General features: G+C 45.4%; 1 protein-coding gene across 1 annotated transcript; it reads right to left on the reverse strand.

The window, feature by feature from the left end:
* Positions 1 to 269: 269 nt before the first annotated feature.
* On the reverse strand, positions 270 to 17090 carry MATN1 (matrilin 1). The gene is made up of 8 exons (XM_003212468.4): positions 16984 to 17090; positions 14114 to 14460; positions 9432 to 9654; positions 7137 to 7262; positions 6410 to 6823; positions 5068 to 5220; positions 4447 to 4527; positions 270 to 1576 (listed from the first exon to the last, which is right to left on the reverse strand). Exons 1-8 carry the CDS (start codon positions 17069 to 17071, stop codon positions 1527 to 1529), a joined length of 1482 nt encoding a protein of 493 aa, XP_003212516.1. The 5' UTR covers positions 17072 to 17090; the 3' UTR covers positions 270 to 1526.
* Positions 17091 to 19687: the final 2597 nt, after the last annotated feature.

Consider the following 19687-nt stretch of genomic DNA (forward strand, 5'->3'; position numbering starts at 1 on the left):
TTTGCTATCAAATCCTGACTGTAGTCCTCGGTATAATGCTTGGAAATGTGAGGACTTATTCCTCCAAGTTGTTAAAGAAGATTTTTTTGTTTAGAGAGAAAGGTCTCAGTATCCCTACAGACCTGTTTCTTCTCTAGAGCTGAAATAAAAGGTTGTGACTTGAAATGGAGGCTTTCTTATCTGCTGCCAAGATTATGGAGAGGCGTTGATGTCAGGAATGAAATCAAACCTTACACAAATAAATAAATTTAAAATCATTTAAAAAGTTTTTAGCAAACTTTTAATATTTACCCAGAAAACATCTGCAATGGCATCATTTCTGAACAGGCCAGGTCACCCTGAAAAGCTTTTCACATAGTCTCAAGTATAAATATTTTGATACAACACCCCCCCAAAAAAAAACGAAAACAAAACCTTCCAAACTCAACCCCTTGTGCTCACATTCAGTGGCGCAGCATCGTGTTGTGTAATCATGGCCTCCTCACTCTGCTCCCAGCCACACTACATCTCTAGCAGACAGGCAGCAGGATGCTTCTGGCCCACACTATGCTTTTATTTATTTTTTTCTTGCCAGCGCTGGGAATCCAGCATCCAGGAAAGGATGTCTGAAGGATGTTGAAATAGGCTGACTGTCTGTTGAGGTGTGAAGAGGTGTGGGCTGAGGAAGGATCTGGTGGTCACTGCAGATGAAGGCACCACTTCCATTGGCAGCAACTTCAGCAGCAGTTCCCTGGGTTCTCGGTAGGAGCTCGAGTTGTGGGTGTGGAGGGCAGAGGGCTGAGGAGCACATCTGGGCTGGTGCTCACAGTGCTGCCTTGTGCTGCAGAGCCATGACTGCAGGCTCACTGTACATCATCTCAGGACGTCACCAGAACGGATCTAGCTCAGACAGGAGTTACTTCGCTCAAACATGAGAACAGCTGCTAGCTAGGAAGGCTGAGCTTTTTGTCTTTCTGTATTTTACAGTAGCTATGGATAAACCCAATGAGCAGCAGCATCCTAATCTATCTTATCTGTGATGCAGATCATTACTATATTTCACCTACTAACTGACAAATGGTTCATGTTTACAATAATAGCTCATCAGCTGTTCCGGTTCACTTTCTACACAGCATCTGAATTGATTTTAAGTCACTTTGACTTTTAAATTAAATTACCTCATGCGTACAAACAGAAGATGCAGAAGAACTCAGCAAGGATTCACAGTAATCAAGTACTTTTTAACATACACATATATATTAAGCTTTAAATCAAAAACAAATCTTCCCCGTTTTTTTATGTATGCACTCTACATGATGCAGTGAACATGAGCATGGTCTAGCTCTCAGCCACGCAGTGCTCTGCCTGTTATACAATGTCTGCTCTACTGCTCTACTTTTTCCTTTTTAAACAAATGCAGGTAGACTAGACTCTTTAAAAGAAATACAAGCCGGCCGTAGTGCTGTGGCTGAGCTGCCCTCTGTACAAAGGAAGGAATTCTAGTTTTGTTACATCAGGAAAGACGGAAATAGAACTTTTTGTGGGTCTTAGATGATCTTATTCTCCAGGGCTTCAATCCTTTTTGCCACAGCTTCCAGTGAGCGAGAGTTAAGGTGAAAAATGACAGTGCACATCAGTGATTCATTGCTCAAATCTTCCCTGCACAGACAGTGAATGGAGCTGCCTTGCTGGGAGCAGGTAGCAGAGGAGTGCTGCCATCATCTGCCCTGGCATTTCCACAGCTGTTCAGGTTGATGAACTTTTATCGAAGGTAGAAAATGTTTATACATGCACACACACTCACGTGTACCTATAAATTTACTTTAAATATAAGAATGGTTGGTGTGTGTTTTGACCGGTTGAGAGAATTCCTGACCTTGAGCAGTACGGGTTGCACAAAGAGCAGAGCACATTGCTTTTCTTAGAGTTACACTGTCTTGCAATTTTCTGCTCTTTTCACTAATTGCTTTTCATGATGTGCCTGCGAGCGGCAACCCACTGGGTGAGAACTACTGATTTACTCTGACCTTTTGCTTAATATAAGTCATGGATTTCACTCAATTTGATGTAAGGAGGAGGAAACATACTGCGTAACTGAAAGAGCAAGCCACAGAAATGTGTGTATAAATTAAAACATTTCTAAAATGATATTCTCTCCTAATTTTCAGTAATGAAGTCTCTCCCTAGCCATTTTGTGAGCTACTCCAATGTTTCACTAATTCCTCTCTGCATGAGACATTTGAAGTTTATTCACATTTCTTTTTCTTATTTCTGTTCCAAGAATTCCCAGTCTTTGTGCAATATCATAGAATCATTAAGGTTGGAAAAAAACTTTAGATCATCTAGTCCAACTGTCCACCTGCCACCAATACTGCCTGCTAAGCCACATCCCTAAGTACTGCACTACGCTTTCCTCAACACCTTCACCACTTTGCTGGGCAGCATGTTCCAATACCTCACCACACTTTCTGAGGAGAAATTCTTCCAATACCTCACGTCCTATTGCTGTTACTTGGGAGAAGAGGTTGACCCTTCCCTTGCCACAGCAATGAGGTTTCCCCTGAGCCTCCTCATCCCCAGATGGAACCATCCCATTTCCCTCAGCCTCTCCCCATAGCACTGTGCTCCAGAGCCCTCACAGCTCCATTTCTTTCTCTGGACACACTCCAGGGCCTCAATGTCTTTCTTTAGTGAGGAGCCCAGCACTGAGCACAGAACCGAGGTGCAGCCAGTGCCATACAGAGGGACGGACACCTCCTGTTCCTGCTGGCTGCATTGCTGCTGACACAACCAGGATGTCGTTGGGCTCCTCATCCCCCTGGGCACCCTGCTGGCTCATGTTCAGCAGTGTTACCAGGATCCTGCTCCTCCACACAGCTCTCGGCTGCTCTGCCCCACGCCTGCAGCACTGCGTGGGGCTGTTGTGGCCGAAGTGCAGGACCTGCCGCTTGTGCTCGTTCAAGCTCATCCCACTGGCCGCAGCCCAGCAACCGGCATGTCCAGGTCCTGCCGTAGGGCCTTCCCACTCTCACGCAGATCAGCACTTCCCCCCAAGTTGGTGTCATCTGCAAACTGACTGAGAACGCACTCAATTCCTTCATTCAAATAATCAATAAAGATATCAGACAGGGCCGGCCCCAGCACAGACCCCTGTGGAACACCACCTGTGACCAGTTGCCAGTCAGATGTAATGCCATTCATCACCACTCTCTGGGCCTGGAACACAGCAAAGAATGTACCTGTCCAAGCCAAGGGCTGCCAGCTTCCCCAGGTTCTGACTGGACCTGATCCTTTGGTTGTCCCTCACATGGCACGTGAACACACTCAAAGATGATCTGATCCATAACCTTCCCTGGCGCTGAGGCCTGGCTGACAGGCCTGCAGTTCCCTGGATTCTCCTTACAACCCTTCTTATAGATGGGCGTCACATTGGCAAGTCTCCAATCATCTGAGACCTCTCCAGTTGACCAGGAATGCTGATAGATGGTGGAAGGGAGATTAGCAATCACCTCTGCCAGCTCCCTCACACCTCAGGTGGATGCAACAGAATATGACAGACTCCAGAAGGAAACAGGGGGTCCTAGCCCAGCAAACTCCCTACAGACACATCCTTTATGTTTCAGTGAGCATGGTGGTGGTGGGTTAAAGATTGTACCTGATGATCTTAGAGGTCTTTTCCGACCTTATTGATTCTATGATTCTGTGACAAAAAACAATCCCACAGAGAAATGGGATCAAACTCACCTCACTGAAGATATTTGCAGAGAGCAGTTACGTGAGACAGTGAGCAGTTCCTCAGCACTGGAATTTGACCACTGGAGAGAAATTGGACCTAAGCAGTGCAATTCCCCTGACTTTACCAAGACCACCAACTATATGGTCAGAAGTGTTGTGCTGTAGAAGACCTCTTCTTCAACAGTTCTGTGGGGAGTTTAGGCAGCCAGATCAGGTATTTGTATTGTAGATAATTACTGTTGTATAAAAGCATTTCATCTTTAATAACTTATCAGTTGCACGCAGGCACCAGTGTTTTTGTTTCTTTCTGCTCACAGGCCAGTGATAGCCACTGCTGCTCTCAGCCCTCACATTCTGGCTGCATCACAGGACCTGCAGCACACAGAGGCAGCAGCAATATCTGATACAGGAACCTTGCTTCCACACTTTTGGCATTGGCATCATTTAAGCATCTTCCTAAAAACTGACTTAGGACCTGATGTCTGCATGTTGCTACTGCCTCCAGTGATTTAGCATATTCTACTTTGGTTCTATTGCTTTCAGTCTATTTCTTATTTTGTGTCAGGCCAGCATCTTGAGCTCTTGGACACATTCAGAACCTAACTGTGTAGTTTCCCAGCTTCCTGACTGTTATCTAAACTGTTTTCCCCATGGATAGACTTTCTCAGGTGGTCCCTCCCGAAAGCCCAACACAGCCCACTGGGTGCTGAACACAGAGCTTCCAAAGGATATATTTCCGTTGCAATGTATTGATGAGTTCTTCTACTTTTGTCTGGAACTTCACAATAGATTTACATTCGCATGGATCTTCCTCTGTGGACCAGAGTATCAAGAAGATGTGTTAAGTGACACAAAAAAGAATTAAAATCACTGAGATGTGAAGTAAAGCAAGTCATATTTTTTGTCATAAACAGGAAGGAAATAAAAATACCATTCATCCTAATTACTGACTGATCACTTCTGCCTTTAACCTCAAATGACTAGGGACTCTTACACTTCATTGCATCCAGGACGGGCTCAAGTTTTTCCTGGGCTTTCAGTTCCCTGAATACCCACTGAGATCTATTACTAATGCTTAAAGCGTGCCCTAAAAATTTGAATCTGATCAAATACAGTGCTCAAAACAATCTTTGTTTGTGAGTTCATTTCCCAATAACATCACTATGGTGGGTCATACACTTTGCTGCTCATAAACTTATGCAAAATAAAAATTTGGAGGTACTGTTTGCAATCTGAGAGTCAAGAAATGTTGGAGCTTTGCTTCAGGGCTCCATTTCTTGAATAGACAGAGCAATGTGCATTCATCAGTTCTGCATATGCTGTGAGTAAACCTCCCCTGTCCCCCACTCTCACCAACACAGATTTTCATTTGCAGCTTCTTCCCAATGTTGCTGATGGTTCTGAAGTCGGCTGTGTAGAAGTAGTGCTCAGCTACTGGTTCGGAAGCAATTTCCCTCAGCTCATCCTCCACTGCGTTACCAACTCCCACAGCAAACATCCTAAAACCTGTAAGCAATAAGAACCTGTCAGTTGGCACCAATTCCCCATCAACTTCTAAATTCCTGTCTGCCTTCTGCACCTCCATGCAACTCTACAGTTGTTAATTTGAAAATTCCTCTCTACTATTATTGACTTATTTCAGGCCATCCGGAGTTCCGACATATTTTGCAGGCAAAGTTTTACTAGACTTATCTAGGTAATGACCACTGTCACCACAAGAACAATGATTTGGAGATACAAGAAACAAAAGATCATTACAACACCTTGACAGGATAATGCATCCAACTAATAGGAAAGCAATGATACAGCAAAAGGAAACAGTAGAATTTTTCAAAATAGCCTGCAGCCACCATTCATCAGCCTCTCTCATAGCAAAGTCCCCTCTGCAATGGAGTCCTGCATGTTCAGTAAAACTGTGCTTGGAGCTTTCCAATATTGCAACTCATATTGTCTATCAAGACTAATCCATTCTATGAGTTAAGAATATGGGCCCAGTTACTATGCTTCACTACCAGAGATTGATTGCTGCTTTTGTCTTAAATCCTGCTTCTCTTGAACCCGATTGCAGTTTGCCCCTTGACTTGAATGATGATACTAGGTCAAGACTTTAGTAATGCTTTCCCTCCCTCCCCTTTTTGCCTTGTCTTTCTTCTTCTGGATCTTTTGAGCTTTTTTTTTCTGTTTCTTTTTCCCAGCATTCAACTCAAGGAACATGTTTGGAATCTAGTTATAAATATTTTGGTATTTATCTCTGTGAAATCACTTAACAACTGATGTTGAGGATATCTGTGTAGGGAGAAGAGAGAAGGAGAAAATAAGGCCTGAAGTCCTGTTTCTATGCATACAGTTTGTAAGGACCTTTTGTCTTCTAAGGGCTGAACATTCACGCAACCTGTCAGCTTGTTTAGTAAGCATCAGCATTTCATGACCTTGTACTTGACCTGCTATTATGTGCTAGCCCTTAGTCCCATCTCGTTGTTGAGACTGAATCTAAAAGGAAATGAAGGATTTAGCAATTCATGAACTTATTCACATGGGCTGCATCCATTTAACGCAGTGATGGCAGAAGACTGGGAAATGACCCTCAGCAGGAGGTCAGCAAAGGGGCAGATCTCAGTATATTTGCACTGTACAACTGATAGTAGATGCAGTGACTGGTCCAAAAGAGAAATGAATGGAAGTTCAGTAGACCTACCTAAATCTTTGGCTTTCTTAGCAGCATCAGTGATGTAATCTTGTGACCGTCCATCTGTGAAGACTATGCCCACCTTGGGAACCCCAGGCCTGGCTCCATTAGCAATGGAAAAGGAATTGTCCACGAGGTACTTCAGAGCCTGGCCTGTCATGGTGCCTTTCTCCATGTAGGCCATTTTCTTGACTGCTGCTTTAATGTCCTTCTTGTTCTTGAACTGCCCCAGAGGAAACTCCTGCCTGACAGAGCTGGAGTACTGAACCAGGCCAACCTGGGCCTGCTTTTCTGACACCTCCAAGGATTCCACAATTTGGTTGATGAATTTCTTCACGAGCTCAAAGTTCTCAGGCCGAACACTCTTGGAGCCATCAATCAGGAAAACGAGGTCCAGGGCAGATCCTGACCCACCACTGCAAGCTGAAGCAAAATAAGAGAAGGAGAGACAGCAACCAAGCAAAATAAGAGTAGGAGAAGACAGCAACTAAAATTCTGCTTAATTGTATGAGCAGATGTAATCCTAATACCATTGCATTGCTAATGAAATATGCTAAATCAATCAAAAATCAACAACAGCTCATGCTCATGTTTTCAAAATAATCCTTGGTTATACGTTCATGGTTTCTTTTTCTTCCTTTTCTGAACAGAACATGCAATTCTCTGTCTCAACCTTACCCTATCCTACCATGGCAGACCACAGCACAGCTCAGTGCAAATGGAAATCATTACGTACCACTGCAGGTCTTCCCATCACTGTTCAGCGTGAAGCCCTCTTTACAAGCACACTTGTATGATCCTGGGGTGCTGATACAGATCTGCTCACAGTCGTGGTCGCCAGTGGCACATAAGTCTGACACCACTGCAAGAAAAAGTGCAGATTGAAACCAAACACCGTGCCAAGGCTTCTCAACCTGAGCACACACCACCCACGAAGAAAGCATCGTATCTGTTCTATACACTTAGTGGTAACTAAACCCATCCTGCAGCAATATAAAGCAGCAGGAAGTCATTACTCTTTGATAGTAATCGAGGTAGAAAAAGCAAAGAGAAGTAGTGACAAGTCTCCAGACTGCGAGGCACAGCTAGGGCTAGATGTAGTTTGTACAGTAAGGGCAAAAACCATCTGTCTGTCAGGCATATCACAATGTACTTCCCTCTAAATATATGAGGTGAGATTTTGTTTCCAAACTACCATCTGGTCTGGCCAATACCCATTTTTTTTCCAGCTATATGATGCAATTATGATTTGTGAGTGCCATGTGCAGCTGCCATTCCTGGACGGGATGCATGCCCAAACACACTTGGACTTCACTTCAGAGCTATCCTTGCACGTGCAACTCTCAGAATCACTCTCTACAAATATTTCTGCAACCATGCAGTTGGCTCTAACACTGAGCTCTTAGGCTGAGTTCTTTGAAGACTGCAGAGATTTGATGAGCCTAACTAGTAGCTGGATCAATAAGGGTCTCCCCTTTCCCTGGGCCCATTGAACGCTATGGGAAGCAGCTGGACAGTGCTGCACAGTTCTTCCTGCTGTTGGTGGCCACAAACTGCTTTTCAATAGCAGGTGGTATTTGGGTCCATCTCCAAGGACAGCTCTGTGCAGCTGCTTGCATAGCATGATAAACAACCCACTTGGCAGTGAATGTGGTGCTGCTCTCCGTTAGCTGTAATAATCCCTAGCACAGTGTTTCCCTCAGATGCATCTCTGAAGGTTTTTACCATGGGGAGAACTTTGTCATCTGCATTTACACATTTGAAAAACAAGGCACAGAAAGGACTTTTTTTTCCCCCTCTGTCTTTTTGAATGACACCAATGCCAGAGCTTCAAAACACACTGTCAGGCCTCTCTGTCTCCAGCTGACTCCTGACTCCAGGGCAGCCAACACAAACTCCCACGAATATTCATGCCCTGCCTTCCACTTTCTTGAATTTTGTCTCTGCTCCTCTTAGTATGTAGTGTTTGTTCCTTTCTTTCATGAGCTTCTGCTGCAGTGACACCTGATTATAATATATGACTCACTTTGTATTCAAATTTTTCCTCTTTCCTACAAGAGGATGAAGTTTTCCTTGACAGAAAGCCGCTCCCCCCATTATTTTCAAGCTGAAAGGTGATCATGAAGCTTTACACCCCTTGAAGAAATTGTTCTCAGATAGTTTTACATGTCCATCTGCGTGCATTGGTTTGCAGCGCCTTGCTGCAAGCTTTCAGAAGCGTTGCCACACTGTGCTGTGGCAGGATGGGTGTGCGAAGCCCCCAGGCCCCTTCCCAACACATGGTGCTTATTTATAGACCACTTCCTACACATTTGAAAGCAATAAAGCTTTCTCATTGCATTCACTGGTTCGTGTAGGAGTGTGTTCAACGTGTAGATCTGGTACTTAGGGACGTGGTTTAGTGAGCAATATTGGTGGTGGGTGGACAGTTGGATTAGATGATCTTAGAGGGCTTTTCCAACCTTAGTGATTCTATAAGTGACTGTAGAATAGTCAGGCTCTTTTTACAAGTTATACAGAAATTATCCAACCAGGAGAGCTTCCCACCCCACAGGGCTTCCAAAAATAACAGCAGTCAGGAGAGGTGGCAGGGGAGTGAAACCAGCCCTTGTTTAAATAGGAACTCAGAAGATGAAACTGGCAGGGGAAACTGCAAGGCAGATCGTCAGTAGTGCCCTGCTATGTTAAACCTGAGGGCAGTGATTTCAGCTATTTAAAGATCGTGTTTTCAAGGTTCTTTTTCTCTAGAAGTACATGGATCATGTTTACAAACTCTTCAAACAAATGAAGCCTTCTTTAAAGATACTTCTTTTACCAAAATCTGAAATTCCCTAAACAAAACCTCAAATTCCTGAAAGGCCACTTTGAAGAGCATCCATCTTCCATATTTTGTTCTTCTGCACACCCAAATCCTTGGCAGAAGGAAGCAGATGGATGAAGGATGATCACATGTGAACCTTCCACGTGAAAAGCTTGCTGGCAGCCACTTGCACTTGGCTGGGAACCCAAGGGGAGCGTGGCAAGGACTTACCACAGAACGCTTCTTGAAACTTGTGGGTCAGCTTCTCTATGACACTGTAGCTCTCCACGTAGTCCACGTGGTCGTCCAGGGGCTCGCTTGCGATTTGCCGCAGCGTGTGCATGTCCACCCGGCCAACCCCGATGGCAAAGATCTCAATGCCAGCCTGCCTGGCCCTCGCTGACACATCCTGCACTCCGTCCTGGGGACGTCCGTCAGTCACAACAATCGCCACCTACACAGAGGAGAGCACAGACCAGGCCTGGATGAGCTCGTACTGCTATCGCTTGTGGGTTACTTCTTTACTAATGGAGGTTTCACATTTCTAAAGTTAAAGAAGAAGGAAATGCCACCTCCTCCCCCTCTTCCTGCTCTTCCTGAGATCACTGAAGCCGTTCTCTTAATGTTAGCTTGTGTCTTTCTGAGCTGCAAAGGTTAAACTGCCATGCTTTAATTATGGGACATCTGGTGCGTCTCGGCCCTTGGAAGAAGGTTACACTCTCCATAAGCAAACTAACACCCAACCCAAACTTCAGCTCTCTTTGTGAAACCTCAGACAACACTAAGGACAACTCTGGGACTTTTATAGCGCCTTTGTCCATCTAAGAATCTCAAGAGATGTTATGGAAACATGAGGAGAGTAAGGTTGCCCAGAGAGGTGGTGGTGCCCATCCCTGCAGACAGCCAATGTCAGCTGGAGGGGCTCTGAGCACTGACGGAGCTGTGGGTGTCCCTGCTCAGTGCTGGGAGTTGGACCAGATGGTCTTTAAGGGTCCCTTCCAATGACTATTAGTCTAAGGCTTCTCCCCTTTTTAAAGATGGAGAAACTGAAGCCGAGAGAGGGGAAATGGTCTGCCTGAGGTCAGGACATGTCGGTGCCAGCCATGATCTCTGATTCCTTATTCCAGCACAAATAGCAGTGTGCGATCCTGCACTGACTGACATCATCATTAAAATACCAGCTGGTACAGGTGGGAACTGGATTCTGCCCTGGGTGGTGGAACCCTAAACTGCAGGAAATCCTCTAGGAGCCCTGCTGCTGCTGCTGCTAGGCTTTCAATTTTCCTCTTTCTTCTTCTTTTGCTAAGTGACATTGCCACAAAATCTTCATGCTTTTTTTTTTAGCAATTCAGCTGCTCCTGCCACTTTTCCTTGCAGTTGTTTCATTGTGACACCACTGTCAATACAATCAGCAGGAGCAGCTAGCTGCAAGCAGAGAACAAAAATCCACAGTGCAAGCAAATAGCAGGATGTAGAAAACATCATCTGCAGATGCAACTGGGGAGACTCTCCAGCTGCTCAGTTAGGACAGTGTGACAGCTGTTTTGCACCCTTAGCAGGGAGAAGTCATCTTATAAGATCAGAAGTGGGGTTCTCTACCTCATGTCTCCAAGGAGCCCAGTTGGACTAGATGATCTTAGTGATCTTTTCCAAACCTTATTGATTCTGTGATTCTGTGAAGCATCTCCTTTCCCTCTCTGCCCGCCGTTCCGCAGTGGGGTGGCTGAATGCTGCACCCCGGGCATTTCCAGTACTCAAGTAACCTGCTGCCCTGTCCAGAGCTTTCCTTCTGAATGAGAGATGGGTGAAACTGGAAAAACGTGCAGCTTTCAGTGTGGTGAAGCAGCAGCCAGCCGTGCAACCATACCTTCTGCCAGGAGAGAGAGCCCTCGACTCAGCAGCAGCGCTGGGATGCGCTGCCAATTAGAGCTTATCAGGAGCCAAAAGCCTGTCAGGAAACAAGATGTTCTATCAAGTGGCTTCTGCGAGGAGCACTACCCAGGAGCAGGTTTCTGCCAGCACTGCGTGTCTTTCTTGTGGCATTTGTCATAGGACAGAGGTGTTCTGTGTCCTCCTGGCATTTCTCTGTCTAAAGAAAGTGATTCTCCCAGTTTGATCAATTCCTTAGGTTCTTCATATTGGAGTGGCTGAGCCCCAGATACAGCCCGGAAGACATCTGGCAGCAGTATCCACATCTGGATCTGATGGGAAAGGTTTTCATAATAAAACACAGCATGCTCAGAAGTTGTACTGCTTTCTGAGCTGCTGTTGGAATTGGGGGAGAAGAACATTTGGAGGCACAAAGAATCTGGATCAGGCACTGGGAATTTATCAGCGAGCCCACGGCTAAAATGAACGTAACATCCTCGTTCGCTAAGACACACGAGTATTCACGGGCATCCCTGGGAGGTCATAATTCATGTGCTGTGTGCAGGCAATCCAGCAGCTAATGAGGCAGCAGCATCTCCTGATGCAGTGTATTACATGAATGTTGTAACAGCACTGGCAGGGGATTGGGAAGAAAGTTGAATAGCCCCCTGATTTGCTCAGCAATTTGACGATCTATTTGTTGTTCTTCCTGAAGAAAGATAAAAGTAATTGGGCACCCCTGTAGTTTTGATAGAGGTATAAAGAGACGTTACTTGGAGCTCCTGCAGAAACAAATAGTTTTTTCCCTGTCCTGTGGTGATATTTGCTGCATAGAGCACAGCGAGACTGAATGAATGATCTGGTTGTGCTTTGACCGATCCCACGTGGTTGGAAATCCTAGTGCTGATTTCCATGAGGTCATGCTGGATTTCTGTTGTGTAAAGGAGCAAGAGATGTATGCAACTGTGGCCTATTTATCATCCAAGGCAAATTAGGGGCTCATCCTGAGCAGAATGAAGGTTTGAGGAGGGAGAGTTTACTGGGCTTACTTTGTTTTACATTGGGACACCTTGGGCTGGAGGTACTGGCCAAGAATTAGTGCAGTGAGAAAGGAAATGAGCTTTTTTGCAAGGGTGTATTGGAAGAATAGAGAAGTAAATGGCCTTTTTGCCTTTCAATATTCAACAGTGGTCTGGCATTCAAACTTTTGGGATTTTTTTTTGTGTGGAAGGCAAAACGTCCATTTTGTTCATATTAGGGTTTTTTTTTTTTCCCTTTTCATTTCAAGCAGGGTAAGAATTTCTGAGAAGCAGAAACAGATAATATCATTCAGATACTTGTTGTTTCAGTTAAGTTGCCTGTTCTTAGGCTAAGCAATACCCAACAAGACAAACATTTCCTAGAACTTTCTTCTTCCAGGTGGAAAGTCACTGAGTATGGCCATGGATGATCCTCCTCCAGGGGTCACCTGCAGCTCCTGCTCTGCCCATGCATTCCCAGCACTGGGTGCTCTGGCCAAATCTATCCCCTTCCCACTGGCTGCTTGGAATGGTTTCAGTGGAAGAAATGTCTCTTGCTGTTGGATTTTCAGCTGGTGGCTCCTATGCTTGAGGAGTGATGTGATGGTGATGACTGATCAGAGGAGTTTCTCTGGAGCAAATCGCCAACAAAACTTCATGGAAGTTTCTTAGAGTGTGGTTTTCCCAACTTATCACTCTTGGCTGTCTTCCTATTGCGTCAAGCCAGACTTAGGCTTAAAATACAGACAATTATGTTAAAATACAGAGAATCTCATGATAAAAGACCATATGAAATCGGATTCATTAACATTTGCAAGTTCTCTGTAGCTCAGCAGGGTGAAGGAGCACAAGAGACAATCAGTGGGATCGTATTTTTAGGAGATAGACTCATTTTTCGTATTTTTTTGTGAATTCCAGTCCAGTCCAGTCTTCAGGTTGCTGATTTTTGGAATTGGAGGATTTTTAGCAGTTTTTCATTTTTTGGTAATATTTTTGACTTGCCATCCCCAAGCATCCTTTCCATGTACTGCTCTGCCTTCCTTAGAGCTTTACTATCAGTGAGGAAAAATGAAAGTGTCTGATGTTCCAAAAATGTTGTAGTCAGGAGAAAAATCCCAGGTTCCTAGCTCCATCAGCTGGGCTCTCGTCCAGCTGCTGGAAAGCCCTCATTGCTTGCTAAAGGCTTTGCTTATTTTTCTGGTTCTGACCTCATAGCAGACAGCCAGTGGAGCTGGCACAGGACAAAAAGTCCTGAGAAGCTGAGGATGTTTAGCTAAAACACATATTGTCAATAATAAACATTTTCCACATGCTCAGATTAGAGTTTCCCTGATGACCATCTCTGGGCTGAGGTCTGGTTGGGACAAATCCAGAGGGATGGATGAGGTATCTGGGGAATATTTCTTTAAAGGCTGAGTTTCCTGGATGGGGAATCTGGGTCAGGAGTGGTGTTGCCCGTTGCAGCCAAGTGTGGAATTAATCTGATTTTATACCACAGTCTGAAATGTTAAATAGTCATTAAAGTCTGTGTACATGAAGAAAATACCCAGAATGGAAGACACAGCTGCTAGCCAGCCTATGAAAAACTAGTAGAGCATTGGAGGGTACAGAAACAGCACTTTGCTTTGTACATAGAACTGAAAGGGCCCATGTCAGAGGAAACTTTCAGAAGATTGTCTCACATTTCATTACGGTGGATTTGGAAGCATTTTTGTTACCACTTGTTGGAGAAGATGGCTGTGAGCATGCTCATGCCTAGCAAACCTGGCTGAATCAATGTCTCAGGGCGGTGTGTTGCCCTCGGTGAGCATAAGCCAATATTGTCCTACACAAAGAAAATCACTTTTTTTCCTTTTCTGATTTTCCTAACCGTTCCACAGTGTGTCATGTGAAGTAGGGCTTCCAACAAAGGGACAACATGCTTGATCACGCGATTGGCAGCCCTGCCCATGGCAGGGGATTGGAACTAGATGATCTTTGAGGTCCCATCCAACCCGAGCCGTTCCACAATTCCATGATTCTTACCTTATTAATATTGGAAGATCTGAGCCTGGCCCCTTCTGCATCACTGAAGGCCCGGCTGATGGCAAACTGGATGGCCAAGCCGGTCATGGTCCCTGTGGAGAGCGGCTCTATCCTCCGGACCGCCTGCAGGAGCCCGGCCTTGGTTTGGTGAGTCTTGAGGGAGAACTCATTCTTGACTGCACTGGCATAATTGATGACCCCGACCCGCGTGGAGTTGGGGCCCACATCCAGCCCCTCGATCACCCGCGACAGGAAGACTTTGACTTTCTCGAACTCTTGCGGGCGCACGCTCCGAGAGCTGTCAATGATGAACACCAGGTCGGTGGGTTTGGTTCTGCACAGGGTGCCTGGGAAGGATTAGGAGGGAGAAGAAAAAAAAGAGAAAAATATGCAAGGAGGGACAAAATAATTCCTCTTACAGCAGGCAGCTGAGGCTAGGTGACCTGCGAGCTGCAATCCTTTCTCTCCCTGTCTCAGAGAGGCCCAGGGAGACCAGTTTAACCTAATACTTCCAAATGTTCTTTTCCCTTTCAAAAAAATTTCTGTAAGAAAAACACATTTAGCTGTTGACAATATGTACTCCTACAGCAGCTCTGCACTTGTGGGAGCGGGTTGCCCACCTGTCACACCGGGTATTGCTAATGGCTATAGGAAACTTAATGGAAGGAGGAATTTAGCTGAACCTGTTATATACACTCCCGTATCAAAGAAGGTCTCAAAAGAACTCACTGTGGTGTATAAGCAAGCTATATGGATATTAATTAATGAGCTTGTGTCTTCGTCATGCATGACCAGAAGCAGGAATGAAACTCAGCAGTTCAGATTCAGTCGCGAATCACGACTCCCAGACTAACCAACCAACATAACACAACCCAGTCTTGTGTTTTTCAGCTAGTGGCACTAATAATGAAATAGAGCAAAGACCAGCATGGCTTTATGTCTGTGAGCTGGTGAGGGAGAACACAATAGAGAGATGTAGAACCATGCAATTGATAGTTAATCTCTACAAGCCAGTAGTAAGGCATGAATATCCACTCTAAAAGATAAATAGTATAAATGGGAAACATTAGCAATGCAAACAGCTGACTAATATTTTTCTTTCCAATTTCTCATTTTCATGCTGTTTTCCATCCTAATGTTCAGCTGTGACAAAACATAAAAAGGACTGACATTTTTTATGAATTTCGGAATGAATTGATCCATTTTCCCCACCAGATCTATAGCATTCTGGTCTTTATTTTTTTCTATCATTTAACCTGCCTCTGTAGGGTCATCAAGAGCTCTGTTAAGATTTGATTTCCGCAGAGAGGGATGATATAGGTTATATCATAAAAGAGATTTCTGTGGACAGATTTTTAAATGTTAGCTTTTGGGCCAACAAATCTGTTCTAAATTATGACATAAATATTACAGCTAGTCCTCAGTGTGAAATCTAGTGTGGCTCTCAGTCTTTCAGACACATGAAAATAAATACCCTCTGATATATCCATAAAGAATATAATCAGGTTAGTTTCCTGGGAGACATGAATGCTGAATCTGCTTCTGGCTCCCAGAAATGTCTGAGATGTGGTGTGCAGAAGAGAAGAGGGCAGTTGTTACTCTATCAGGTGCTCTAGTTTCCACTAAAACATAATATTACCTTTTCCCATTGGGGTGGCTTTCACTTTGCTACTGTAATTCATTTCAGAGGAAGGAAAAACTCACTTGGCAGTCCACATTGCAAATCCCTTCAGCAGGGGTTGGTTGTGCCCGTTTTACAGAAGATGCAAAGAAAAATGCAAGGTCTTGCAATCAGCTCCCCTACAAATAAAGCATGGATTCCCCTTTGCTGCTGTGCCTAATGTGTCACATCTGCTTTGAGTGACAAACCAAACAAACAAAAAAGCAGCTTATTTTTTTTCCGTTAGGAATCGTCAGATTGAACAGGAGTTTTTCAGCGTGTTTTCTTTTTGTGTAGAAGCTCTGTGATAACATTTTATTTTATTTTATTTTATTTCTATGAAAGTGCAGTATATTCCAGGGAAATAGAACATATCAGATGGAAGTGCTGGGATTTAGCACACGTCGGGCTCTGCAGGACAGACAGATCCCCATGAGGTGACAGTTCTGGGTGACATCCTGACTCAGCATAGTTTACTTCAAAGTGGAATGAAACCAGAATTGAAATCTTCTGGCTTTAAAAACATCCACACCTGAAGCTATTCAGGAGCAGCTGAACTGCATGCATCAATTTAGCAGAAAATCTCTCTCAGGGCATCCTTGCCACATTAATTAAAAGAACAGGAAACCTACCTAGTAATTCGGAATGAAATGCTGTTTATTTTAGAAATAGTGATTGCTCACGGTAGGGCTGGGTTGAGTGAGCACTGTTTGGTCTCCTGGCTTCACAGAATCATCGAATCGCTAAGGTTGAAAAGATCACTAAGATCATCAAGTCCAACCATCAACCCATGCCAACTGCAGCAGTGCTTTGCGGCTCTGCAGTGAATATAACTCTCCCTTTGTTCATCAGAAGAGATGGTCAGTGCATCAGGGAAGTGCCCTTCGTACACAGCAGCTAATGTCGCTGGCACATCTATTTTACTTACTGTGGGCCCAGAGCTGCTGCTGTGGGGCTGGGGCCAACCCGGTGCTGCCTTTGCTCTGCTCTGCTCTGCTCTGCTCAACCTCCCAGCTTTGCTTTAAAGCAATGAAACAGGCAGAAGGAGTCCATCTCTATATCTGTCTGCCTGGTGGAAAATAGTGGAGGAAGCTCTCTGCTTTTTGGTCAGAAGTTGGGTGTTGCTTCCTCCTTCAGCGCCCTGCAGTCCCCAGCAGGTTGGTGGCCAGAATTCGGGGACAGAGCCCACAAGCATTCAGCTCCCACTTACCTCTGGACTGAGGAGGTGCACCCCAGACTCCACAGCTCTGGAGGAGGAGCAGCAAAGAGAGTGGCAAGGTGGAGAAAATCCTGTCCATGGCTGCGGAGGAGCTGCCGGAGGTTGGATGCGGAATGGCAGACGGGAGCCTTGGCCCTGAGGTATTAACCTGCCCTTCCTTGGGGAGGCAAGGGGCCAGCCCCTGACACGTGTGAGGGGCCGGGGGGGCACTGAGGGGCGAGTGAGAAGGGCTGGGAGAAAATATTGCACGAAGGTGGGGAGGAGGTGGACGTCCAGCCCTGCCGGCCCCTCCACAATAGCTCCATTGCTCAGAGAAGGGGATGGGAAGCTATAAAGGGACCCGCAGCCACGCGGTATGTGGGGAATCTGGGATGGGAACAGTGGGAGCAGTGAGGGCAGCCCTGGGGAGCTGGGGTTAGCCTGTCGACCTCCAGCTCCCATCTGCATATCTTCGCTTCCTTTGCTTAATTTGTGGGTTGGAGCTCTGTCACGGGAGGAAGGGAGAGGAAGAGGAGAGCAGGCTCAGGGGCAATGCATGGGATACAGAGCAAATTCCTTCCTGTGGGGAACAGTCGCTGCTCTATGAGGCTGTGAGTAGAGGCAGAGGGAGAAAGAACGCAACAGTCTGAGTTAGATAAATAGATAAGCAGCGCGGGACGGACGGGCAGATTATAAGTTTGATTTATTTTTAATAGAGGAGCGATCAGGTCCATACAGCTCCAGCCACAAGAAGCCAATAATCTGAATCCACAAATAAGACCGATGATGCTGCAAGAGAGCAGGAATCCAGTGTCTCCTTTCTGGAAGAGCAGCAGGGAGATTTTCTACTAGAGTAAGATGAATTTAATGATGGGTCCATTGCAAGGCAGTGCATCTATTTTCTTTTAATTAACTGCTGTATTACACTGATTAAAGCCCTGGATGTTGATGGATTGGTCTTTGCCCACTTTTCAGCTGCACCCTCGGAGTGCTCATGCATTGCATTTGCATTGTGTTGGTGCAGCACTGTGGCAAACCACCTGTGATCCAAAAGGCTGTTCTTCCCTCATTCAAATCCGTATTACTCCAGAAGTGCTTTGACAGACTGAGAGCTCCTGGAGAGAAGGGCTGTTTGATTATGCAGAAGGGGACCTGCCCTTAGTGGTGCTGCCAGGCTCTTCTTTGCTCATTCAACATTAAAAGCGTTGATCAAAATATTTAAAGATATTGCAAGAATGTGAGGAGGGATTAGTATAGAAAACACAAGCAGATCTTTGTGTGGACGTGTGCATGCACAAGGACACTCGTATAAAAGCTTTATAAAAGCTTAAGGGTGTGAGTAGATGCACGAATGTGTATGTGTAAATGAAAATACATGCTTGCAAATATGGTTGCACGTATGTGCCTACATATCCATTTGTATGTGTGCACATATATGCAGACATAACTCTCCTCCTTGCATGATGTGTTCATAGATGCATGGATTTCTGTGAGTTCAAACATATAAATCCGATGTGTGTTTATAGGATACAATTTGTCCCTCAGAAATGTAGAACAGATACAGACACACTGACCATTAGTGGGGAACAAATGCAAGCATAAAGTCCTGCAGATTTAGCCTCCAGCCCTGTCTGTGATGGGGTTTCTCCTCTTGCTCTGCCATACATACAAGGGCCCATTGGTGCAGACAGTGCTTGCCATGAATAGGATCATTCAGAGCCCTCTGTAAATGAAGTCTCTATGGCTGTTCTTGCTGAAGAAAATATAAAGTTTCTCTGTGTCATTTTGCTGCTAATTAGTAAAGAAGGATAAATACATTTCAGGTGAATATTTTCACTAGCAGAGGTTGGGGCACACAGGCAACATTAAAGCTTTGAAAATAAGGCGAGAGGCAAAGGTGTGCTGGATACTGTAGGTCTGCATTTATACCTCTGTAAAAGCGGTGTTTATTTTTAAAATATGAAACATAATTTTCCCCCAGGCCTCCAAAAATGAAAACACTGGACTCAATATTCCAAGAGGAAAATATGCATTTAAAGCTCTTCCCAAGCCCACTTGCGATGAAAACTGACAAGTCATTAATAGGCTCTTGTGCTCTCTGGTGCCCATCATCAGATGAGATGGTTTGGATACAGTGAGCCTGGCTGCAGCGTGTGGATGTCAGGGCCTGGAGGGGTCAATCCTCGAATACCCCACTGCCTTCGTTCTCTGGCTGCCACATCTGCCAGGGGGTGATGGGGTGTCTCGCTTTGGTTTATAGGAGGGAGATGAGGTTCTTTTAATATTATATACCCGGCGCGAGATTAAGAAACAACGGTTCAAATGTTGGTCCGACCAGTTTATTACAATCCTAATCAGGGAGACGGGGAAGGGAAGGAGGGCGATAGAAAAGAGAGGAAAGAAGCAAGAATTGCGTAAAGCGGGGATAGTCACCGCCAGGATCCAGCAGCGGTCCCGTTGCGCGACGTTTCGATGGTCCGAGGTAGAAGCAGCAGGGGGGAGAGAGAAGCAGCGTGGCAGAAGGACGTCGCGGAGCCGATCCAGGAGGAAGCAGCAGGGCTCAGCAGGCCCGGGGGAGTCCGCCAGCACGCAGGAATTCCGTGGTGAGGGACCTGATGGCAGACACCTACCTCATGGTTTTCGGTTCCTCCTTTTATCCTCCTTTTTCTCCTGCCTACGTGACGTCCCTGGGCGCTGAGCAGGAGTCATGTGGTAT

This window comes from Meleagris gallopavo, chromosome 25, assembly GCF_000146605.3.
Source record: "Meleagris gallopavo isolate NT-WF06-2002-E0010 breed Aviagen turkey brand Nicholas breeding stock chromosome 25, Turkey_5.1, whole genome shotgun sequence".
In the NCBI taxonomy this organism is placed as follows: domain Eukaryota; kingdom Metazoa; phylum Chordata; class Aves; order Galliformes; family Phasianidae; genus Meleagris; species Meleagris gallopavo.